At 43.3% G+C, this 25,967-nt stretch overlaps 1 protein-coding gene across 6 annotated transcripts in view; it reads left to right on the forward strand.

Annotated features, from left to right (window-relative positions):
• The window catches only part of AMOT (angiomotin), a 58,242-nt gene extending 32,672 nt beyond the window's left edge, over window positions 1-25,570 (forward strand). For all 6 annotated transcript variants that reach the window (XM_057399439.1, XM_057399436.1, XM_057399442.1 and 3 more), the window contains 10 exons: window positions 1,816-2,269; window positions 4,094-4,238; window positions 5,611-5,703; window positions 8,345-8,490; window positions 18,141-18,290; window positions 19,091-19,281; window positions 21,020-21,142; window positions 21,813-22,045; window positions 22,919-23,143; window positions 24,181-25,570. In XM_057399439.1, the coding sequence (XP_057255422.1) occupies window positions 1,816-2,269; window positions 4,094-4,238; window positions 5,611-5,703; window positions 8,345-8,490; window positions 18,141-18,290; window positions 19,091-19,281; window positions 21,020-21,142; window positions 21,813-22,045; window positions 22,919-23,143; window positions 24,181-24,281 (1,861 nt within the window). In that variant the 3' untranslated portion in view covers window positions 24,282-25,570. The remainder of the gene's footprint in view (window positions 1-1,815; window positions 2,270-4,093; window positions 4,239-5,610; window positions 5,704-8,344; window positions 8,491-18,140; window positions 18,291-19,090; window positions 19,282-21,019; window positions 21,143-21,812; window positions 22,046-22,918; window positions 23,144-24,180) is intronic.
• The last annotated feature ends 397 nt before the right edge of the window (window positions 25,571-25,967 follow it).

Raw genomic sequence — 25,967 nt, forward strand, 5'->3', positions numbered from 1 at the left:
GGTTTGCCTCATTCTTCATTATGAGAACTGGCGAGTAAGGGTAATGAGGTAAATGCAATGATAAGTAGAGCTGGCCTCCCAGGAGGGGAAAAAAAACAAAGTGCTGCTACTAAGCTGCACATTCCTGAGGAAATTAATTGCACGTCTCTCTTCTGCATCACCCCTGAGATCCTCATGCTGCATAGAATCATTTCTGGGGAAATACAGCTTCTGAAATAATGTTGCTGGTAGGGGCCACAGTCACCTGAGTGTGAAGAAGAGAGAAACAGTAACTAGAGCAATAATTATTTGGTTTTTCCTAAGTGACAAGACTAGATCTGTGTCCCCATTAAGGAATTTGAATGTGAGCTTGGAGGTTTCTGTGCACCTTCTCTGCTGGAAGGCAGGGAAAATGAGACATGAGGTGCATGATACTGAAAAGTGAACCTTGTGCTGGGCTGAGAATGTCCAAACTCCTCTGTGCACTGCCAGCCAGATGTGAGTAACGCAGACATTTCCTCTTTGGACCCCTATGAAGAGTTGATACATTCTTTCTGCAGAGAACAGGAAGGATGATGCTGAGCGTTAGCATATCGGCTGAGAAGCCTGTTGTGTAACCCTTGAGTTCCCAGTTCAGCTTCTTGCTTGCTGTTTTCAACGGTTGTGCCATTAATGCTCTCAGTGTGGTGGGGTAGCTGTGCTGTGGGCTGTACTGTACATCCAGTACCTCTGCTGTGCTCAGCAGAGCAAGCACGTTGGGAACACAGGCAACCGTGGGGGTATTCTGTAGCAGCTGTGGCTAGGTGGAACAACAGCATATACTTTTCCAGCTGCAGGGTTGAACTGCATCCCAAAGATTGGGGAATTTCATCAGAACAGGAGTATTTCAGAACAGGTTGAACTGCCGGGCTGGGTCTGCACCAGGCTGAGGTCTGTGCTTAAGAAGAGCCTGGATGCAGCATGGAGAGGGAGTGACTTCAACTGTTAGAATAAAGAACATCCAGAGAAGTTAAAGGTTGACTATCTTTGGAGGAGGAAGCAAAACCTGCCTCCTGAGGTCATCCAAGCACAATACATCCACACAAATCTTCTAAGAGAGGTTTTGTACTTGGCTGAAGCAGCACAAGTTGAGCTGGGGATCTCCAGCGCCTGGGAAATGTGAGCTGGTGTAGCTTGGAGTTAGTTGTGTGGTAGACTCAAGCAGGTTTCAGGTTCCTAGATGTGTCTTTGATATCCTGCAGTGGCTTTTGTTAGGAGCAGTAAACAAATCAGCTGCGGGTGGTTCAGAATGAAAGGCCTGGTTTTGATTCCTAGATTGGTTTTCAGACCCTTTAACTGTCTCATTTGGCCAGGCTGCAGCTTGTTGGTTGATACTTCAGAAAGTTCACATCAGTGGTGCTAGCTTAGAGCTTAGCCATCCCCTTTAACTCTGTATCCTGGATTGCAGAACAAAATGCGTTGTTTTCTTCATGAGAGATGACATATTTCAGGACAGAATGGAAGAGCCCATTCCTAACAGTTTAGTTGTTTTATCCACAAAATGTGGAGAAAAATTACAATTTTGGTCAGTAGTTGTTAATGGAGTTTCTCTTAGTGTTTCTGTACAACATAGACCCAAGAGGAAGGACCTTCGTGCATTTGTAATATGTTTTCTGATAATGATTTGATTTTGAATTTGTTTTTAATAACAAACTTAGATGAGGAAAAGCTCGTATATGAGTCTTTTGTGTGGGAAGGTCTGTGGAAAGGAGCTACATGGGTCAGCCCACACCTTTTCACTGGGTTTGTGCACCATCTTCTGCATGACTGATGGAGCTCCTGCTCTCTGTTTTCCAGGCAGAACCCAGATGTGCAGCTGCAGTTACAACAGAGACCACCTCACCACCACAGCCCAACTTCTTCCTTGACATCCCTGGGATCTTTGACTTTGCTTCAGTCTCCACCGCCATCCAGGCTGTCCCCTTCCCAGCATCAGCAACCTCTGACTCCCAGCCAGGGAGATCCTGGAATTCTGCCACGGACCCAGCAGCCATTCTTATCAAACCAAGTCCACCAGGGGGACTTGTACCGACTATGCCAGCCCTTCCTAGGACCGCAGCAGCAGCAAGGAGATTCCTATTCAGTAATGTCCCGGGCTCAGCAGATCCCTTCCCCATATCAGCAGATGCAAGTAGATCCTTTTGCCATAGTTTCCAGGGCCCAGCAGATGGTGGAAATCCTGTCAGAAGAGAACCGGTCTCTACGACAGGAGCTGGATGGATGTTATGAGAAGGTAGCCCGGCTGCAGAAGGTGGGTGTTTTGGGATATCGGGCACTTTCCTGTGTCTCGTATTGTCCATAATTGAATCATCTAATCTGCAACTGTTACATTCCTTGCCTAAGGGATTGATTACCTACTTGGGAGTCTTTTACATGCAGATTGATTAGTCTGTATCCTGTCCCCTAGGGCAGCAGCTTAACTTTGTCAGAAGATAAAATCAAAGCCCTCAGTTTTATTGTAATAGTTTACTGACCATGCTCAAAAGAGCATCCTCATCAGCTGTCTTGAAGAGGCTGACTGCTTGGCTTGTTTTGTTAAATTAAAGCCAGTGTTCTTATGCCCAGGATAGCAGCAGGCTTCATTTTCCCATCAGTCTAAAAGACTTTAGAGACTGCAGGAAGGGCTTGATTGGAATGACATGAGACCATAGTCACTCAAGGAGGCAACAGGGGACATTGCCACAAAACTGGTTGGCAGGACTCTGTGCAAGGCAAGTACAAGGCTGCTATGGCTACGTTAAAGACATTTGGACTGTAGGACTGAAACTAACACTTCTTTTGTCGCCCTTTCAATGCCGAAGTATTTCTGTGAAACCTTAATATCTTGGTTTGGATGGACCTATTTGCTACTTTGGCTTTATGAAACAAGCAGAAAAAGTGGTGCTAAAATGTTTTAAAAGAAATATCCCAGTGAGACCCATCATTAACATGCATGTGTAGAGGTGTGTTCATTGTAGCCTCATAGAAATAACTTCCTGATGACCAGTGGTTTAAAACTGGGCAGCAGGTCAGCTTTGCTTGTGCCTTGCAGCTGTGAAGAGGCTGATGCTACTTGCAATTGAGGACTCTGTGGGTCTTGCTCTACTCTTTGCACTGAGCAGTCTCCAGGGCCATAAAAATGAGTGGCTGCCTAAAACACTTGTGCGAGTTCAAGTGACCAGTCTGGCTTTTCACACTCATGATTCCCTATGTTACCTCTTTCCAGGGACATATGTTCATATTGTTGTTTTGGTTTGGTTTTTTTTGTTTTTTTGGAAGGTCTCTGGCCAGGAAATGCTTTAGAGAAATGTTTGACAGCTTCCTGGTAATGAAAGAAGGGTAAAAATGCACTTTCCTCCACCCTCCTGTTGATCACTTGCTGTGCTGGTGGAGTTTGCTGTTACATGCATCCATGCTTCCATAGCAATGAAGCATGCCTAGTAAGGAGAGTTCGAACTGAATCTCTTTCTGCTCGTAGTGATCAGAGAAGCTTCACACGAAAGGCTTAGAAGGAAGGATAAAATATTTTACTGCAAATGTTGCCCTCCCCCCATTTAGTAAATTGACTGTTTGAAAGAACAACTAAGTTGTGGAAGTGTGAACAGAGAACATCAGGAGATTCGATTATGGCTTTTGGACCCTAACAGTTGCAGAGCTGCAGAGTTCATCAGTAACACAGGATCTGACAGTAGTGTTTTTGTAGCATAGTTTTGTCTGCCTTTCTTGTTTTATTTTTCTTACTCTCTTGATACCACACTAGCTATTTATATAAATGCTTTTTGCCCAGACTAACAGTAGTGCCAAACTGCCCCTATCTTAGAAAATAATAGATTACCTTTGCACTTCTTCAGTTTGCTTTATCTGTGCTTTTGTATTGAGTAAACAGGACTAGAATCTGGAAGGAGAGTCTAGATCTTTGAACCATGGGTGTCCTTTATGCTGAAGGAGCCACCACAAACCTGAGGCTGTTGTTTTACTTGATGTATAGATGTAGGTTTCTTCAATAAAGTAAACTTGAGAGAAAATGATCTCCTTTCAGAACCTGAATAATTGTGAGTGATAAAATAGTAAGTGCTTGTTTTCACTTCTACTGCAGCTGGAAACAGAAATTCAGCAAGTTTCAGAGGCATACAAAAACCTGGAGAAATCATCCTCTAAACGTGATGCCCTGGAAAAGGCCATGAGAAACAAACTGGAAGGAGAAATTCGTAGGCTTCATGATTTCAACAGAGATCTGAGAGGTGAATGAAGTAAAACTTGTCTTCTTCAATGTTGGGGTGTTTTTATTGTTGTACTTCCTTGGCAGGACAAGTTTCTGCTGCAGAATTTACTGTGTCTGTTGACAACTAGACTGTGACAGGATACTCAGGTATGTTCAGCAGCCTAAGATTTTAAGTGCTTGCTGCAAGTATGGAAACGACAGGTTTAGGAGGGTCCTGTAGTTTCTCATTTCCAGCCTGTCTCTCATTGAGAAGAAACACGTGATAAGCCAAGTAGTATAAACCAGATGCAAGCCTGGAATTCTCTCTTGTCTTATATCCTAGACACAATTTGTACAATTTGTTCCATTTATACAAATGGAAAGACGTTTTGCTGACTGCCTAATCCCACACCAGGCATGTTCACTTTATTTCCTGTCCAGTGACCTTTTTGCACTGACATACAAACTGCAGACTGCCTGTTCTTCCTGAAGGTCTTGTCAGTTCTTATCAGTGTAGGCATCTGTTTTTTTGGATCTCCCTTCCTTTTCCAGAGTGAGATGTTATTAGTGTCTGGTTCTTGCTAAGAGGCTGAGGCAGTATGATGGCTGACAGTAGAGAGTGATGTTGAATAGTATTTGACCTTAACATGGGTAAAAGTTTTGCCATTAGCTTGACAGGTGAAAACCGTCTGCAGTTTGGGGTGTTTAAAGGGAACAATCAGGTTTTTAAACTCTAAACTTATCTTTTTTGCAAACACCTTCTGATTGTCCTGCGTGTCATCTGCTCTCACTGCCCCATGTCTCTTACTGAGACTGTGTTCCCAGAAAATGTTTTGCATCCAAGAAGTAAGGCCAGTGCTATTGAGAGGGACAGTACATGAAGGCCTGCATTATATAATCTTATTCATAATAAAACACAGCATAAACATTTTATTCTTACTTTCATAGACTGACATAAATTCCTAACAGCCTGCAGCAGCAGAGCCAGTAACCTGTCCTTAGGGTTTTCCTGTTTCACCTAAAGTCAGGTAACTGGACAACAGTGATTTAATCTTCTAACTCTTCAGATTTAGTGGGGAATTAAAAGGGAATCTTTTAACTGCACAGTGAGATTTATTTGGGTGGAAAGAATAAGGTGTCTTAGTGTTTGTAAAAAATGAAAAAATAGACATTTTATGTGTTGTCACTGTTTAAAGTAATTTCTTTGCGATTTTGTTTAACCTGTTTTGTCTCATTGAGAAGATTTTCTGAAGGACATAGTTGGAAACTTTTCAAAAGTGGATGCTAGCTTCTGGAATCAGGAGGTCTGTTCCCCTAATGGGGAATTGCATTGGAAATGTCCTGAACAGATGTGACATAGTCCTTGAAAGTTTTTAATGACTTAGTGTTCCTTCTGTTGAAAACTTCTGCAGAGCGCATGGAGACAGCCAACAAGCAGCTGGCAGAGAAGGAATTTGAGGGGTCTGAAGACAATCGGAAAACCATCTCTCAACTCTTTGCACAAAGTGAGTTATGAGTGAGTTAGTGAGTGGGGTCAGTACCAGTGCTCCAGCCATCCTGGGAGGGATAACAATGCAGCAGGTTACGGTAGGTCAGATCTGTCAGTTTTCTACCAGGATGGAAACCAGGGCAGTGACAGTCCAAAACTGGCAGTGGAGAAAGGATTAAAAAATTCCTTTTCTGTCAGTATGTAAAGTCCATTTGATGCCCTTTTTCAGCTCTTGAAGCAACATAGTTTGCAGTTAAACTGCCAGATTAGTGTTTCCGCCATAATATACAGGATAGTTTGGCCACCTATTTTGTCCCCTTTGGAATTAAACCTTTTCAGGCTGACAAGAGTCCTGGCATGAATTAAGGCCAGCGAGACTGGAACCTGGTAGGTCTCCTATCTCTTTAATTTGCCACTGTGCTATCCAGTTCTGCAAACGTAAGGGGGATGAACACTGCATGCAGCATGCTGGGTTGGGTAAGGGTCATGAATTCTGTCCACAGCAGTGGATTTATCACATGGCAAACCAAAATGACGGATGTGAAATGCTGCTTTTCCTTTGTACTGAAATGTCTTGAGGCTGACGGCGGCGAGCCAGCTTTTCTCTCATCCCATGGTGTACTCCACCCTTCTGACAATGCTCACTTTTCTCCAATTGTTATATAAAAAGTTAATGCAACAAAATTTCAAAATAGAGGTTTTCTGTGGTGTAACACACTGCTTTTACTCTGTCAAATGCTGCTATCCCTCTCTTGTGTTTTATTTAGCTTATTCCTTGTGGATTACATTGCAAGCAAATGGCTATCATCAGGGTGGGAATTCAAAACTCGTGGTGGTAGTGAAAAGTCTGAGTTTAGTCTCATATTCAAACTGTTTGGGTGGACTTCATAGGTTCACCCAGAGAGGTGGGGAGGTCAAAGCTGTGAGGCCTCACACTCAATTGCTCCTTTTGTATGAACATGGAAGCCATAGTGCTACGTTTCCTTAGTCCCAGCATTTCTATGGGTGCTGTAGGCACCTGTCAAGTGAAGCTGTTCTCGTTTGGGGAAAAGTCTGCAATAAAACCTCCAAAAGCCTCACTGCAGGCACTTACAGATGAACAAACAGACTGCAGGCACTTACAGATGAACAGACTGCAGGCACTGACTGATACCTGCTGGCTTAATGCCACCCTGCCTCATCTCTGCCATTTTCTACAGCACATTTTAGTGTGCTGACAGTGTCAACAATTCATTTCCTGGGTGGAGGAGAAATACTGGGATAGAAGAGGTGAGGAAAAGAATAGGTAGGCAGTGACATTAGCGTTTGTCCTTGTCTCATGTCACAAGCTAGCTCCGAGTTGCAGTCAGGGTTTGGAGAGTTCTGGGTGCTGTTGGTGGACAGGTTCGTTTTGCAACCTGTGTGTGGGCTGCGTTGATTCCTTAGCAGGAGGGAATCTTTAGCTACCCCGTGTTGCTAAAGCTTTGCTCCTGGCTCTCTGCTGGCAGAAGAAAGGGAATAATTGTGGTCCTGTAAATATAGTTAATGCACATGCTTGCACAAACTCTGTATTCCATATGCAATCTGTCCTAACACCCAGGATCTAGTTCCTGTTTTTCAAGCTTTACACTCCTTATCCTCATTCCTTTGTCGTGGGATTCTGGTTTCTGGAATGCAGTTTCTCTGGTGTCATCAGTGATGGGTGTAGATCACTCCAGGGAGTATTTTGTGGTTATATATCCAGCAAGGGTGTTAATGTTATCATTATAGCTGGTTGGCCTGAGCTGGGAATGACAGCATATACAGAGGACATCAGCTCTGTGTTGTGGCTTTGCTTTACACCTCTGTGTGATAATTTCTCCAGTCCTCAATTATTTTATCATTTATTTTTTTATAAAGGCAGTTTTCCTGCTCATGAAACATAGCAGAACTGCTCCCACTTGGTCCAGCTTTCTGCAGAGCAGCAGCAAAAGGCTGGCCGCTGTGCTTAGGTGCCTTTAAAGGATCAGACATGAGCTCTCAGTGCTGGGCAGAAGGCTTTCTTGAGCTGCAGGTTTGCTTTAAGCAGTGACAGAACAGATATATGTGCCTCTGGTCCAGAGTGTCATTTTTAAGTGCTGTAGAGGAAGACCGAAGAGTTCTCATTTGCTCACTTGCTTTCTGTCTTCTCTGATGGTACTGACAGCAAAGTGGGACAACTGGGTGTTACTTTGAGGAGGAGGACAGCTACCCCAGGCAGAACAGCTTTCATGTTTGTGGGGTCAGTGTGAAAGAAAGGAGCACAAGTTTTTCAGGCACAGAAGTCTGCTGTCTCTTCTCTAATCTCTCTGGAATTAAAACCACCAAGTTTGTTTTCTGCTGCTGAAAGCTTGTACCTAAAGAGGTGCCAAGTGTCACTAACCATCTGTGTAATCAGAGCAAATTACCTAACTGTACTGAGTGATGCATCTTCTAATCCTTCTCACTAGTACTTGAAGGTACCATGCTTGTTTTTCAGGGTTACAAATCTTCCTCTTCCTTGAAAGCCATGTCCCTGTTTTTTTCCCCACTTAGTACTAGATTTGCATTCTCTCTCTTGTAAGAAGTTCCAGAAGAATCTTTCCTTCACCTCTGGAGTGAAAGACTCCTGAAAACTGGGTAAAGACAAGTGCTAAGTGATTCTCACTTTGTTTTCATAGACAAGGAAACACAGAGGGAAAAAGAGAAACTGGAAATAGAACTGGCTGCTGCACGCTCCACCAACGAGGACCAACGCAGACACATTGAGATCCGAGACCAAGCCTTGAACAATGCTCAGGCCAAGGTGGTGAAACTGGAGGAAGAGGTAAGGGTGCTGGGAAAGAGAAATTAGGCTAGCTTGGGTTCCAATTTGCTTGCTTCAAAACTGTTTGTATGGCTTAGCGTTGTGTTGGTTAGCTAAGCCACTGAGCTGTGCACAGATAAGCCACAAATCTCTATTTCCTTGGAAGTGCTTTCGTCTAAGCAGGCATGTTTTGTTTTCTTTTTGTTTCAACTGATAAAAGTGGGCTGGAACTGAAATCCCAGCCCTGGCAACCTCCGAACTTGGCAGACATTCAGATCTGGATGGACTTCTAAATAATACCAAATGAATGCAGCTTGTCCCCTTGCCAGGTGTTCCACTTACACCAGGTTATCGTGGAGCACAGTGCAGATCACCGTCTGTGCCCAGCATTCGTAATAAGCTGGGCACGACCTTGGCTGTTTTCTCTCCCTTTCCTCCCAAGAGGTGAGAATGCATCTGAGCTGCCTAGCGAGGCAGCTTTCGCAGCAGTTTCTTTTGTAGCCATTCACACATGGCTCCCACCTCGCTGCCCTTCTGTGTCACAGTGTCTGTCCTCTTTCCTCCCGCCTACTCCTTTCCTCTCAAAGGCTCCATTTCCCTCTCCCAGACTCTGCTTCCTTTACTCCTACTCTTCCTCCGTAGTGAGCCTCTGGAGGAAATCTCATGACCAAGCACACTTCCTCCATTGCAGATTTGTTCTCTCCTCTAATTCTGCCATCTTTCTGCCTAGTAGCACTCACTGTCACCCTCACTGTGCCTCTGTCCATCTGCATCTTGCTGGCTTCATCACCAGGCTGTGGTCCATCACTGAGGAACCAGGTTCTGTGCAATACAAATGATAAAAGAGCAGTGAGAGGAATGCTTCAGTGTCAGTGGGCACATTCAGCCTTGCACACAGTTGACAAGTCCATTGATTTCACCAAAATTGCAGCATCACCTGGCAAGGCTGACTGGCACCTTTGTTGCTCAGGGGGATAGGGAGCATTAGGTTATAGGCTAATTTAAATGTGACATGATTCTATTTGGCTCTAGAACCATTCTGTCATTTGGTCATTGACGTATGGGATCTGTTTGGCTTTCCTTCAGATTTCAGCAGCTTATTGCGCTAAAAGTCTGATGTGTAGCTAACTTTAATTACACAGAATATCCATATGGCTTCCTTGGAACTATTCACATGCATGGAATCAACATGCATATTGTGCTGTGTTCAGCCAGGGCCAGCACACGCAGCACTTGGCTAGGCTGAACCTCTTTGTAGGTACTACTGTTGGCTCCCTCAAAGTAAGTTGAAGCCTTTAGGGGTAACAGTAATTGTATGTTTTCTTTTCAAACATCTCTTGTTTTACTAGAATTGGGTTCAGTGCTGCTGCAAAATATTTCTGCCTAGCCTAGGTAGAGTAGTAAAATAGGTAAGTAACTGGGGGGCTGAGCTGCATGATAGCTTAAAACCCACGCACATGCTGATAGGGAGTGAAATGCCCTGCATGAGGGCTTGTGGTCATTTGCATTCAACCTTTGCTCGAATCCCAGGGTGTGCAGGAAGTGCCACCCTTCCTGTTGTAGATAAATATGGAAGCGTCTCAGTGAGGGAGCAGGAGTTAACTCTGCTTTTTCCTAGAGGTGAGACAGTTTAAAGGGAAGCTGAAGAGGTAAAGAGTCACTTTTGCAGGTTTCCCAAATCACTTTTTAATGAAATGCTTAGGATTATAAAGCATTTTTTTTTTTTGCCTCATTAGTATTAAATTGTGGGAACTTCTCAAATCCCCAAGCTGTTTGTTAACATGCTTTCCAAAAGACAGCCCAGCAAGCTGTTCTGTGCTCAGGGCACCGTTCAGAAGGGACTGTAAAATGTAAGCCTGGGTTAGTGACATTCAGTGACCAAGATACGTGAACCATTTGTCCATTTTTCATGTTATTCCTGCCAGCTCAATCTGAGTTACCAGTCCCTGTAATAGTCAGGAATTACCAAAGTAGTCCTGCAGAGGAGGGTGGAGTTTCTTATGCTAAGGTTTGGCAGCCACTCTGGCTCAGGGCCCAGGGGGGGTGTATATTTCAGTTGCTGCATCCTGTAATGTAAGTTTTCAGCTGGGTTTTTTTCCTCTTCCGTTCCGACTTCTTATTAAGCAGAGTTATGCTGCCTTGTATGCACCAGATCCTTTATAAAAAGAGTATTTCCATTCTAATGGGAGCTATAAGCCATTAGAGTAGTTTAATTTATCACTATATCACTATAGCTGAATTTAAATGTTGCATTGGAATTGGGACTTCCAGACTTTTTTTCAAGACCTTTCCCTGAATTTCCAGTATAGACAAAACAGCCCATTTAGAAAATGTAGGTATTTGTCTACTCCTATGCAGCTTTGAGAGCTTTTATGTATGTTGGATTAGAGCTTTCATATATATTGGGTTTTAGCATCCAAGTTAGAGGGAACAAAGAGATAAAGGGATGCTAAATGGGATGGAGAAAGGAATCATCTTGGAGATACCAGAGTATAGTGTGAAGCAGTTGGAAGCAAAAGTAGATATTCATAGAATACTTGGCCTGGTTTGTTAGCAGGGGTGAAGTGACTCTTCAAATTTAGAACAAGCTGACATTAAAGTGTTTAATAGTGCTAAAAAGGATGAGTGTTCATATTTTAAACAAACTTAAATATGTCTATGAACAGCCTTGCTAAGTACGTATATGTTTTATATGTAGTAATTAAACTCTGCTGCTTCTCTACTCTGTGTAGATACCCGGTTATTAACCCCTATTTTCACTGCTCCATTTTCATTCTTCCCTTTAGTAGATGTTCCACAGTTATGCATATCAGCAGCTTGTTGAAATTATTCCTAGTGAAGTATTAATCTGTGTTTTTTAAGGTCAAAGCTTCAGATAGTTTTCATTACATGAGACAAATTTGAGATAAATTGAGTAGATTTGAGGTAAAATGCATGTTGGCTTAAAGCTGTGTCTCACAGTCAGAAGTGGTTAGTGGTATTGATACTTGCAGCTAAAGCAATGGAAAGTTCTCATTTTGGAGCATGGATTGCCATGATGGTCTCATTTTGATACAGAAGTTTGAATGGCTGCAGTGTGCAGCAGTTTGTAGCTGGTGGATGGTCACAGGTGGGCCAGTGTCATGTGTGAACTTTTGAAACTGTCACATCACCATGATTTAACAACATGTGCTGGCATACACATTGAGAGCCTGCAGCAGGCAGAACAGATGGTTAAATTTCTCCTTGCTCTGGTCCAGAGACAGAATTACTGGGTTGCAGCAAGGCCCATCCTAACCAAATAGAGACTCTGGGTGAACACTGGCTTATTGCAGGTCCCTTACCAGGCTTGTAATATTGGAGGAGGGAGTTTGATGCCAAATACTTTAGCCACAACTGCTGGATGCAGAGGGTGCAATTGCTACTGTTTTTACACTTGACAAAGGGAAAAAAAAAAAAAAAAGGAATATCCAGAACTTTTCTTGAACTTGGCCATTTCTGCTTACCCTGGTTAATTCATACCACGGAAGACCAAACTTCAACTTAAAAAAATTAGTGGTTTTTCTTTATAGCAGTGTAACTTGCACTCCTTTGCTGCACCACTTTACAAGCCACTGTTTTAATGAGTGCCTTAAAGAGACAGCTTTGAAAAATAGTGACTACCACTAAGAAGTTATAAATATCTCCTCCTTGCCATCCTCATGCACACATCCTTTCTAATGGGTGCAAACTGGGGGCTGAGGGAAGGGAAGAGGTTTGAATGAAACAAGTGGCTTGTATTTAGAAGCCCTAAGATCTTTCAGCCATCAGAATTCAAAATAAACCAGGTATCAGAGCTAAGGCGCTGTATTCATTTCCACTCAGCTGTTGTGCAGAGCAATACCACACTATTTCTGATAACACTGAGGGTTCTGTCTATGGGGAAATATAGAAATGTTCATTTCCAAATGACATCTATTGTAGTTTATATGCTGTGTCTAAAATACTTTCACAACAGAGCTCTGGCTTGTGGGGAAGAGACCCAAAGGAGAGTTTGTGTGATTGAAGCTTGTCTGGTTCCTTCCAGTTGTTTGTCTGGATCTGTAAAAAGATGTTTCCACTCTCCACAGCTTTGTCTCACTTAAATGTCTTAGACTCTCAGTGCTACATAACTCCTTTTAGGACAGAGTTGCTTCTGAAGGGGATGCTTTCGGGATGGCTTATTGTTCATGGATGGATAGGATGCAAGGTTCCCTGTAACTAGTGTGTGTGTATCTTTAATGACCTGTGTAGCAACACAGAACTGGATTTTTATTGCCATGTCGCTACCTCTTAAATGCTGCTTGTTAGTAATTTTCCAGAGGTGGCTTTGGGAATCATAACTTATTTTAACACAAACAATTGGAAAGATGACATTATAATATTCCCATGCAACAAACAGTATTCCCTAGCAAGAGGATAGTGTTATCAGATTGCTTCAGCATGAGTTCTTGCTGAGGCCAGTGGCGCCTTATTGGGCCCGAATTCAAATGCACTGAGGGTTCAAAGGCATCCTAGAGGAATATATTCCAACTGCAAGAGGGAGAGGTGGTTTAGATGTGCTTGCTGCCTCTTTTTTTTACTACATTTCTGCCATAGCAGGCAAATTCTTGTGGGGAAACACATTTTCAGCTGCATCTGAATGGATTCAGCTTTAGGATAAACCCAGAACATAATGAAAACACCGTGAACATATTAAACAAAGGACTTTGAAGACATCAGAAATAGTGGGTGGGAGAGAAGCAGATGCTGACAAGTGTTACCAATTTGCTGAAATGGGAGCTGTCCAAGATGAAGAGGGTAATGGCTGGGTTTGTCAAAATGCCTGGGAGAGTTTGTGAATCATTGCTAGCTATGCAGGAAGTCTTCTTCCCCAGAAAGCTCTTTGCTGAGTAACGCATCTGGAAGCAATGAATCTCTTTTAAAAGATCTTCCTTCCCCCTCACTTACTATGTCCAGGACTGCTTTTGTCCTGCAGGGACAGCACCAGTGCAAAGGATGTTTCAGGCTTTCCCTTGTTTCTAGTGCCTTGACAGTGAAAACTCCTCATTCCTGTATGCCTCTGCTCCCTGTGCTGTGTGAAACCTCCATGCCCTCTTCAGAGCCTTTCTTCTTGCGAGGACCTGGGATTACTGAAGGAGATTGCAGGGTTTGTCAAAGCCAAATGAGGGAACAGGATTTGTTTGGCTTTTAGAATGCTAACTCTAATGGCGAGTGACACAGAGCCCGGTGAGCAGGGCACAGCGCGGCAGCTGGCACCAGCAGTCGATGCAGGCTGTTGGTGCAGGCAGGGCAAGCGGGGTGTCGAGCACAATGGTGAGCACTCGCCTCAGGGCCTGGTGTGGGAGCTCTGCTCTGGCCGCCCCAGCAGTGGCCAGCGTTGGCACCAGACAGAGCTGATGAGAGGGGAGGCTGCAGTGCAGAGCTCGGGGTGCAGAGAGTGCCTGCACTGGTCTTGTGAGGTGAGGGTGCACAATGGGCAGGGTGCACTCGGTGGGCCCTGGTGGAGGTCCTCCTGCAGCAGGGGCTGAGCTGTGGGATGGGATGCTATCAGTAGGCTAAGAGATACCAGGGAAGCTGAGAGGGAGCTGGAGTGCTTGCTCCAGGCCCAAACTGTGCGGGGACCACAAGTGTCCACTTTAGCGCATACCAAAAAGGAGGAGGGCTTTAATCCAGGAAGCTGGGAGCTAGTAATAAAGCCACAAAAAAAAAGGAGGAAGAGGACAATTAAAAGCAAGGGACTTCTTCCAAAATCTGATTTCCCCACCCAGAACTGCTTCACAGCTCTGCAGGGAGCTATTGAGCAAATGTACTTGATCAGGAGGCTAGGGAATCTTTGAGGGGTATTCCCTGCATCAGTTCACCCTTTGTGTACTAGATTTCTGCAGAGTCCCAAGCCAGGCCTTGCCTTCTCTCTTTTTCTTGTCCTCCTTTTGCAGAATTCATGTATCATAGCGGTGGATGTGAACTGGAGCATGGCTGCTCTTGCTTGCAATGGTTTAATTAGAAAGTTGTGTTGATAGAGTTAAAGCCTGACTTCTGATACTTGATTAGGGTATTTTCCAAAGTAGTCAGGGATTGACATGGATGAGATATGCACATGATTAAAGTTGTGCCATGTGCCATAGGAAATGCTGGGAAGGGATACAGTCATGCTGAAGTTCTCTGCTGCGCTTCCAGACATGCACTGAGGTCATTTGAGCTCTTACCCTCTTAAAGAGGTATTATAATAAAGGTATTAGTATGAGTAAAATCCTCTGCATTTTCAGAGCACCCTTCAAGGCAAAGCAGTTACATTATGTGAGCATGAGCTTGCATCTTACTTAAATGCAGTACCGTCAAAAAGAAAATTACTATCTTGTCAAATGTATTTCAAATTACATACTGAAGGGCATGACAGCATCCTTGTAAAGCTTCAGGAATGAACTCTTATCTAGAGCACGTGTCCACTGCCAGGCCTGTTGCAGAAGAGAGAATTCCAGTGTCCTTTGATGCCGTCTCACCCATGGTGGATGTTCCTGTGGCCCTTGGCACTGAGGAGTCAGTTTTGGTTCTTTGCTGGAAGAGAGAGGGTGGGGAATCCATGGCCAATGACCAAGAACAAGCCTCAGCATGCTGCTTTTTTTTCTTCCTCCCATCTCATTTATGGCTACAGCACCCTGGAAATACTCGGGAAACTGTTTCCAATTCCTGTCTTAGGAAAACACAGTCATACTCTCAACTTATGCTAATGAAATCCCTCTGTGCTTGGAAGACTTATTCCTGATCCTCTTTACATTGAGAGGACAGATCAAGTCAGATGGATTTGGGAAAAACCAAATAAAATTAGGTTTCACTGCTTCCACTCCTGGAGAATCCTGGTTCACAGAGAGGTAAATTGCTCCTCACACATAAGAGTGTGTGCAGAGGTGGCAGAATTGGAAATGAGTGGAATTGCCAGAATATGCAGTGAGTTGACTTGAGTGCAGCAAATGCATGAAATGAAACAATCTCATATATAAAGGTTAATTGTGTCAAAAGACACTTTGGGAAAGCTAGGGTGTCTGGAGCACATACATGCCTTTATAGTTTACTAAACATCTGTGTTCCAAAAACCTGAATATTATTTGAGGGATTCCTGAATTAATTCTCGTTTTAAGCCATAAAAAATATACACAACCCCCAAATTTTCTAACATTCCTAATTCTCCCTGAGCTGGAAGATGAAGTGTATTTTGTGAAGGAGGAAAAAATGTTGTCTTTATGAAAAGCCACAGAACAAGCCATGCCTGTACTTAGGTCTGGTGCATGAGTTAGGCATGTGCAGGCAGTGCTGGTAAGTTGGGCAACAGCTTGTGTTGCAACGTTTCACCTGCAGGTTTGGCTGATGGGAGCACTTTCAAAGTGAATGTTTCAGTGGAATTTCTGTGTCCTACTTCTTTCTTGGCTGGGCTCTTGGTATTCTTTGAATGCAGGCCAACACGTTAATCCTCACTTAGGCACACTCAGGTTTATTAATTATGAAACTAGGAAAATGTTGTCGGCGGCTACTTTGGCAAGGGGAATTTCACCTGTGTGTTAAAAAACTGTTCAGAAATGTCAACACTTTGGGGCAGGTTAGAAGAGCTCAACTATCTGCCTGTCCTTCCTGAGGAGTGCGGAGGAGAGCTGATTTTCCAGAGATTATCATCCATCTCCATGCAGGATATTTCACTGCTAGTGAGTTCATGAGGTTGTTCCTTACTCTTGTCCAGCTCACTAAGCTCATACGCAAAGCCGAGATACTGGGTGCTCTGTATTTCTAGGTTGTGCTGCTGACTCATGGTTTATCATTTTTGGCTAGTTACAGAACTACTTTGAGCTGCTGTTAATCTAAGTGTAAAACTATAGTGCATTAATTCACGCTTTATTGGAGTCTGAGAAAGCTTAAATCGGTATTTTTAAGCACTGTGGTGTGGAATTAAAAAGATAAGTATAACATTTTTATTGATTTCCTGCAGAACAGCAATGGAATATTAAGTTGTATTAAAATCTTCTTGTCCCTCCCATTCCAAACAAGCTTGAAATCTTGAGCAATCAAAGAATAAAAATACCTTTCTAGTGTGCATGCACTGGTGGGAAGGCCTTTGGCTGGATTACTCGCTACTTATTGTAACTTTTATTATAAAATACCAGTTTGGGGAAGATCCTGTAGGGCAGCAGCATTCATGCTGTGAGATTAGATGCCTGCTGACTTCATGAAGAGAAGAAAAGGATACCATGTCTGGCATTAATAGTTCGGAGGTTTTTGTGTCTGTGCTGTTCACATTGCAGTCTCTGGATTGTCTTAAGGAGCAGGAGTGTGAAAAGGGAACATTTGGAAGAAACACGTGATAAGACCTTTTTGGGATGAAGGTGTGATATAAGAACAGCTCCTGTAGTTCAGATCAAAGCCCAGCCAGCCCAGTATCCTGTCTCCACCAAAACTTAGAGCAGATTCCTAGGGAACACTATCATAATGAAGCTAACAGACAGCAGTACTTTCCCAGAATACTTCCCGCTTCCAAGAAGGACTTCCTGAGCCAAAAGTGGTGTCTTTTGTCTTTAATATCCCTTAGTGGACTTTTCTTCCATGAAGCTGTTAGAGTAGCAATTTGAACTCACATAAGGGAGTCTGTGTTTTGCATTGTGGTGCTGCGCTAGACTTTGGCTCTTACTGTTGGGAAAAGTTGCCTTCTTCCTGCTATTTTTGGGTTTTGGGGGTTATGACAATCATACCTAAAAAAGCAGTGACCCCAGTTTGCCACAGAAGGCCATCTCATTGTGATTGTTAGTCTTTTCCCTAACAGAAAATTATGTCCATAAGTATGCAGTATCCTATATATTAGATTAGAGCTGGGCCCTGCGTGTGTATTATTATAATTATTGATGTAGTTATTGTTATTATTATTAGTTTGGTTTAATTCTGCCTGAACTGTGGATTAACCGTGTGAAGACAGTTGTTGGCAGTCTCAGCATGGTGGCTTTTATTGCTTACTTTGAGGCAGAATAACAGCTTGGTTTGCAGGATGAATGATGGAGGAAGATGGAAGGGCAGGAGCAAGGAACGAAGCAGGACCATGTCTTACTGGGCTAAGATTAATGTCCAGATAGCTAGAATAAACCTGGCTGCAGTGTGGAAGGATCATAGGCCATGTCTAGTGTGTGCTTTGATCCTATTCATTATCTTATAGGACTGGAACAGGGTGCTGCAAGGTTGGATTCATTTTCTGCTTAATCTCGTAAAAACACTGCTGGCATTTTCCAGTACTGCACTGAAAAGTGTTCCCAACTTGTGGGCCAGCTCTGAATGGTGCCTTTGCTACTTCAGTAACATCTGTCAAGTCATGAAACACTCTGTTATGAACACTCTGTTATAAGCCCATCAATGCTCTCAACCATGTGCAACAGATAATTACCTCAGTTTCCCCATCATTACCATGAGGTCACTGAGGACAAAAAGAACAAATACACCTAAAAGTAAAGGAGCAGTGGTGAAGACCTGTAACATCCTGAGTGTGGAGTCCAGAACAGGAGTTTGAGGCACACTGACAGGAGTTGTCTGGAAATGGTTCTTCCTGGCTGGTGCTTTTGTGCTGGGCTATGTGTACAGAGCCAGAGCTTCACTCCCTTGTTCTTATTATTTAACTGACATTGGATTTTCTTCCTTTGTTTCAGCTCAAAAAGAAGCAGGTCTATGTTGAGAAGGTAGAGAAGATGCAGCAGGCCTTGGTTCAGCTGCAGGCAGCGTGTGAGAAACGGGAACAGCTGGAACACAGGCTGCGGACCCGACTGGAGAGAGAACTGGAATCTCTCCGGATGCAGCAGGTACCTGCTGTTGCCCTGTGCCACACTAGGTTTCTTGTAGGATTGTACACGACACCCTACACCGCACATAAAAGGGCAGTGGTTTCTTCTATCTTGTAATTGGTAGCTAAAATCATGGGTTTGCTGGTTGTTGTATTGCTTTACCTTGACTTAATTTTTCTATTCCAACCTGAAAAGTTAGGTAAAAGAGCAAAGGGGATCCATCACAGCCATTTAACTGAGATGGTGTTCTATTTTTAAGTAACCTGGTTAGATTTGCTTTTAAATGATTGAAAAGATTTTGTTCACACTTTGAGATTGTATATAAAATTAATTAACTGGTCTGAAAAGAGGCCCTTCAAAAAGCTTTTGCATTTAAAAAACCCAAAGAAACCCAAACAGCAAAACCTATTCTGTAAATGCAGTTGATGGAAAAAGATGGGGAGCTTCACTTAGAGCTGTGGGTTAAGCTGCCTTTCTTGGGAGCAGTGCTTGATGTTTTATGACATTTGAGTTTCAATATATGAAAAATAGAAGGAGCCTTTCTTGCATTATATGAGCTTGTTGCCTGGCTTTGACAGAGTAAGGCTGAACTATCCCTGCAGATGTTTCAGATTAAGCTCTAAGGGAGATGATTACCATCAGCTGGTTTGCCCAGTATGGCATAGGCCACTGCATTTCACTCTGGGGGGTTCTTGCCCCAAGCCAGTGGTGCTCTGGACCAGCCTCTGTCCTTCAGACAAAAAGCAAACAAACCAACCCTGAGCCTCACAGATGTGTCTTGACACCGCTTTTTCCTTTTCCTTGCTTTTGGAAATCAGCGTCAGGGTACATCTCAGACTGCCAACGTCTCAGAGTACAATGCCACGGCGCTTATGGAGCTCCTGCGTGAGAAGGAGGAAAGGATTCTTGCTCTGGAAGCTGACATGACCAAGTGGGAACAGAAGTACCTGGAGGAGAGTGTGATGAGACAGTTTGCTTTGGATGCAGCTGCAACTGTGGCTGCGCAGAGGTAAATAGGGCTTTTCATAGGACTGGGATTATTTTCTTTTTCCAGTTGAATGTCATATTTCCCACCAAGGAATGTTGTCATACCACCCTCCCATGATACCTCGCCTTGTGGTCTGAGCTGCTTCTCAGACTTCTGCATGCAAGTGAAGCTTGGCTGCTTTTCCTGGGAGCTGTGCAATTGCCAACAATTAGAGACTTCTTTTTTTCCAGGGGAAGATTCCTCCGCATGCAGGAGCCATTTTCCAGACTAGAATTGTTCTGAGCCATTCCTAGAAGCTGTTGTTTCAAAAATAGGTGTATGAGAAGGGGTTTGTTTGTTTGGGGGAGTTTTTAAACAAGAATCAGTCCTTGATGAAGTCATGTGAGCTGGGGTAAGCTTGGTGATTCATAGAACTCACCCTGAATGCCTGACTTGTTCTCCAGCATGTTTTTGCAAATTACTTTGTGGTATTGTCCTCAACATGGTTATAACCAGAAACATCTACTAGGAAATTCTGCTCCAGACATTCTGCAGTGTATGGAGAGCACTGCTTGTGGGGGTGGAAGGGTGTCTGAAATCTGGTAACAAGCTCACATTCCAAGACAACTGAACAGAAATGCTTACTATGGCTGTAAATAGGCCCAAGTGCTTCAGCTAGTTGATAAACAAGAGCTGTTACTGGAGCATGACTCTTTAGCATTAGATATTGCTTGCATATAATTTCATGCCTCACTAGTTTCTGGTTCTTGATGGCAGATTTTGTTTTAGATTGTTTATGAACCTGATTGGAATAGGGATGTTATCACAACTGGCTGCCTCGCTTGTAAGATCATACTAGAATACAGGGGTAAAGCTGCAGATCTGCTGTATTAGCATTTAAAGAATTACCTTATCTTGCTCCAGCAGCAGGCTGTTATTTTAGGGTATTGATGCTTCTCGTGCAGTTTTCCACCTCTCCAGAGATTCTCTAAGGGCTCTTGCAACTGCTACTGCTTGTCCTTAGAGGACATGTCATATTTTCAGCGTGTGCTGATAACTAGGGGTCTGGTCTATTGTTTATCATGGAATGAGAGGGGATGTGTTAGGCCTGTTGAGGTTTTGTTAAATTAACAGTCAGGAAAGACCCAGCCTCTGTTTTTAGGTATTCTTCTAGCTGTTTCTCTTCCAAAGGAGAGTATTCCGTTAGTGTCAGTACTTCTGCACCTTTATGTTTTGGTTAGTGGACTGAACAGCTATCACAGTGTTAACACCAGGCACTATATGGAATCAGTCTAAAACTGTTTTCAACCCACTCCCAAGTTTTTTGGAACAAACTGCTTAGGGTTGCTTAAGAAACTTCCATGCATAGTTCCCTTGGTACTCAGATTCCCTGTGTGATACTGTTGGAATGGGAAGGGAAAAAGCTTTATACCTGAAGCAAAGTTTGTGCTGTTTCAAGAAATGTGCTTAGTGTTCTATGCCATGCTTCCTCCTCCCTGTGTCCTTGGAATTGCCTCATTGATGGGATTACAATAGCTCAGTGAATCAGTTAGATTATGGACTGGCCTGAGATCGGTGGCAGATTGACTATTGCTGCAATTACTTGCATATTTTTGTAATCCTTTTTTCATTAGGACTGAAAGTGGGATTTTTGGAAGACACTGAGCCACTCAAAAAAGTGAATATTATTGCTTGTTACTTTTGAGCAATAATTTTGTACTGCTAGGAGGAAAACAGCAAACTTAACTGCTTTTTCTTCTGCTCTACTGCTTGTTCTCAGGGACACGACAGTGATCAGCCACTCACCTAACCCTAGCTATGACACCTCGCTGGAAGCTCGCATTCAGAAGGAGGAGGAAGAGATCCTGCTTGCCAACAGGAGGTGTCTTGACATGGAGGGAAGGTAAAATGCAGTCTGGTCCTATCTGGCTTCTTTAGGACAGGGATTTTAAATTAATTGTCTGGCTAGACGCCTCAGAACCAGAAATTCTTGTGTCTTCACCAGTAGCAATGATGTAGGATGCCAGATGCTCCTTTGGCCAACGAATTATCTATGTGGTCATCCAAAACCTGTCTTGATACTGAGGACTAATGCAAAAAAGTCTTGTCTTAGGTTTTCTGCATTTAGCTTGTTGCTCTTCTCTCTTCAGGGCATCTTCATCAGGCTCCAGCCACATTTTAACAGCCTCCTAGAACTATTTTCCCTGGGATTAGGTCCAGTGCAGACTCCTCAAAGTGTGTTAAGCTTCTTTGCGTTGGTCTCATGTCCTGTCCATAACATTCAGCTTTGTCTCAAAGCCCCTTGCATGGATGGATCTTTAGAGCAGCTTCCAGTAGCCAAAGGTGGGAGGGTATCTCAGTGCTGTTCACTCATGCATGTGTACAGGAAGTCTCATGCATGATCTCCTCTGGTGGGCCAGTGAGCAGCCAGTATTCAGAGCAACAAGTTCACTGGCATCCTCTCTCTGCCTCCCAAAATGCCTAAGGAAGTCCCAGTCACAGCCATGGGGGCACTGAGGCCTCAAAGGAGACAGGAGTACAGGTACATTGTTTTTCTCTGCACTTCTCCAAAGGATTAAGACTCTGCATGCTCAGATCATTGAGAAGGATGCCATGATCAAAGTTCTGCAGCAGCGCTCCCGGAAGGAGCCAGGAAAGACAGACCAGCTCTCCTCAATGAGACCTGCCAAGTCACTGATGTCCATTTCGAATGCTGGCTCTGGCTTGCTGTCCCACTCCTCAACACTGAGCAGCACTCCCATCCTGGAGGAGAAGAGAGAGGACAAGAGCTGGAAAGGCAGCCTAGGTAAGTTTTAGATAACAGTGGCAATTCAGATATGCAAGTCACTGCTTAGAAGGGAGGCAGGAGCAACAGAAGGAAGAAGGTGTATTGGACAGGCAGATCAGCATGCCATAAAGCTGACTGCAAGCAAGATGGAACACTTTTATCACGACTGGCTGTTTTAATCGCTTTTGGGAAATACGATTTCTGATGTCCAGGCTCTGTCATTCCAGGCTCTGTCATGTCCAGGCTCTGTCATTCAACTATTCAACAAAAAACTATTCAACAAAAGCCTTTATTCCTAATTTGATACCTGACTTTAGGGATATTTGAGTTACAATTTTCAGAGGTCCCAAGTGCTTGCTTTCATCTGGGTTGTTACAGCTATCTGAATATGTAAAGTCTCCTTGAATAGGAGCAAACATACTAATCAGGATTGCTGTCCTGTATTGTACTAACCTGGCTCCTGTCTGGAATGGCTCAACACCATTATTCAGAGAAACTGATCAGTTACAAAGCAAATCTTAGATGATTTCTTTTGTTCTGAGGGGGAGTTAGACCCACAGGCCATCCCTATAAGAAATGTAAACAAGAATCTGTTGCAGCTGATTTCATTGTGCAGATTTACCCTGCCATAGATGGGCCACTGCTTGGAGACAGGGAAGTAAGGAGTTCGTGCAAGCTTGTGTATCTTCACATGCAGGATGGATGAGGATACTGCTATTCTTCATGTACTTCAGCACCCAGTGATGAAAGGTGCTCTAGAAAGATAAATGAGTGCTGTCTGCTGAAGCACAGAGCACTTTCCAGACCCTAGAACGAGTACTAAGAGTGGTGCAGAACTGATACCAGTTAGTTTTCTGGAATTGTGACATTTTCTTCCCTTTTTCCACAAAGGTGTTCTGCTGGGAACAGAATATCGCTCCGAATCCATTCCCTCCACCCCCTCTCCCGTCCTTCCTTCCACACCATTGCTGTCAGCCCACTCAAAAACAGGCAGCAGAGACTGCAGCACCCAGACTGACCGGGGCAACGAACAAAGCAAAGCTGCACCTTCCACTGCAGCTCCCACACCAGGACGACTCCCCAGTACCAACCTGGCCTACAGCGCAGACAAAACAGGTAACAAAGCTCAGCTGCTCTCCCAGAGGGCTCCCTGCCACTGGCTTACCATCAGGTCTGCTCAGTGGCACAGGCTCTGCCATACCTTCTTCCATTCAGGAGCACTGGGTTTAGTTTTTGTGAGGACAGAAGGGTTTCAGAGGCAAGTGTGACAATGTTCTGAGGAGTCTCAACTGCTCCGAAGGGAGAAAAAAAAGCCTGAAGTGGTAGCATAAGCATGGACACACTGAGTGGAAAGGTATAGCAAGGTTTAAGAACTGGAACAGGTATATGCAAATCCCAGGCTAGTCTCTGAGTCATTGTCTACTCTGAAGTAAATTGTGAGTAGCATGAGGGGTTTAAACAGTGTATGAAAATGGGTTGTAGAAACTGGCCATTGCATTTCAGTGGGTATTCAAAGCAAAGTGGACTCAGATAAGGGGGAGGAAAGGTAATTATTGTGACAAAACTGTCTCATAATTGTACTGTCCCAGTCTCAGGACCGACCTCAGCATTGGCCCAAGTAGATCCACTTGACAGTGACTGTCACATAAACTGAATTTGCTTCCCACAGAGCTCTGAGCTGGCAAGAGCTGCTCATTTTCCAGCCCACTCTGCCAAATCAATGCAGATTACACAACCTTGCCTCTTCTAGTTACAGACACGTTACAATTATGTTGTTCTTTATGGAAGAGTGAATTTGGCTGGTCTGCTGTGCATTTTGCCCATGCTGAGCTATTTAATGGGTATCAGGCGAGACAGGGGAACAGTTTTTTGTGGTGAAAGTTTATGCTGATGACATTAGTTTAAATGTAGTCACTCCAGTTTCACGTGCCATTGTGTATCAGTGGGAGATACCCAAAGGGAATTTGATAAAGTATCTTTATCTGGCTACATGCATGAAGAATTGAAGAATTGTTTTAAAATGAAATAAGGAGTTGTCAGCTATCTTTTGGCCAGTGATAGAAGATGACTTTTAACATGTTAATGTCATTATTTCTGACCTCATTGAAGTTACAGCTTTGATTGTGTATCTCTTTTTTTTCCTCATCACGTAGATGGGCCAATCTTCCACTCCAGCACCCTTGAAAGAAAAGCCCCTGTTCAGAGCATGGGGCAGGACCTCCCAGATGGAGAGATGGTAGAATACCTCATCTGAAAGGCTGTACCAGGGTCTGAGCTGGGGTACAGTAGCAAGATATTCTTAAAAGACATTTTTATTGGGAAAAAATGTAGTACCTGAGAAATAAAAGAACACTCAGCTGTTTGCTCTTGTATATTATGTCTCAAAAGTATGGACAGGTTAATTTATAATTTGTTCTAAATTATAAAAAACCCGTAACACTTGTTCTTTGGAAGTTTCCCTGTTATTGTTTAAATACCGTATCGTGTAACATCTGGAGAAAAAAAAGCCAAGAACTTGGGTGCACTACATCAGATATTTCATTTCAGTGTTTGAAGTCTCTTAAACAGAAGTACCTCCTCTCACAGCTGTTGGTTAAATATCTGAATTGATCACAGCAAGGTGAGCATGATGCCCTTCTCATGAGCAGAACCAGGGACTCGGTCATGAGCATCACTTTGTGGTTTTAGAATACAGGTGTTCTGAGAAACTTACAAACATGAGCTGTGATCGAGGGAGATTTCTCTTTACACTCAGTGTAAGAACTCAGAATAGGTATTTCACACCCATAGGCTGGACAGTTTTGCATTTTCTTTTTTTACTTCCCAAACTGTGCTATTCCTTTACTAAAAGAAGACTCTGGTGATGAATGTCGCATTTCACAGGTTTAGATTCATTGAAAGATTTGCCACTTTTTTCTACTGAAGTACTTTTCCAGTAATTTATACAATGGATAGTAAATAAGATCTTGCATTCAGGTTTTACATAAATTAAAAAAGGAGAGTTTACAGGCTCAGTCCTGATCTGTTAGATCAGATTCCTGCTATTATAATTTCACTGGCTTTAGTGGAACTACTCCAAATTTACTGTAGTGCAAGTGGCAAGCCCTGTCGCTTTTCAGTGTTAGCAACTTAGTCTGCTGCATCTGTGGAGATCTTTCTCCGTAGCAGATTTTTCTGTGTTTCAGACGTCCTTTTTATGTCCCTCCTTCTTGAAGAGAGCAAATTCTTTTTCACATAGCAAAACCTCAGAGGGAGAGCTTTAGAGAGAAGCTCTGTGTAAAGTTTCAGATGGCAAATTTTCTCCTTCCAAAATACTTTGTTTCTTCATCTAACTGGAGAGAGCAGCTTAAGGAAAGTCCCAGTGGCATTACAGAAGAAACTTACACATTCAAGTCATTGGGTTCACTTTCAGGTTACTGAGAACTAGCACAGATGCAGCGACGCTTTGGTTGCAGATGCTATAAGGAGATATTAAGACCAATAGAAGTAAATGAGTATTTTTTGTTACTGTCTTTGCATTTTATTAAAACACTTCAATATTAATCTCTGTTAAAACTACTTTTGTTTACTTGAATGTTAAAATATTTAATTAGCATTGGGAACCTGGCAAGTCTCAGCTTTCTTGTGCAGCATTAGAGTAGCCAGATTTTCATTTAAGATCATTTCTCCCCAGAAATAAGGAAAACCAGCAATTAATCATCAAACGGTGAATATCCTCAATTCCTACTTTGTTGACACTGTTCATATGGTGTCCAACTGGAATGGCCTTACCAGATGAACAGATATACCATGGATTTCACAGTGGATGGCTGGGAGGTGAAAGCAGGTGCCTTCTGTCTCCTGCATAGGTGACTTAGCAGTGCCTAAAGATCAGCCATGAGTTGGATTCTGTTTGTCTTCTAGCGATAATCACTTAAAACCAGGAAAACACTTCCCATCA

The sequence above is a fragment of the Pezoporus wallicus genome, unplaced genomic scaffold (genome assembly GCF_028554395.1).
Source record: "Pezoporus wallicus isolate ANWC-B61680 ecotype Strahan unplaced genomic scaffold, APGP_CSIRO_Pwel_v1 contig_13659, whole genome shotgun sequence".
NCBI lineage: Eukaryota > Metazoa > Chordata > Aves > Psittaciformes > Psittacidae > Pezoporus > Pezoporus wallicus.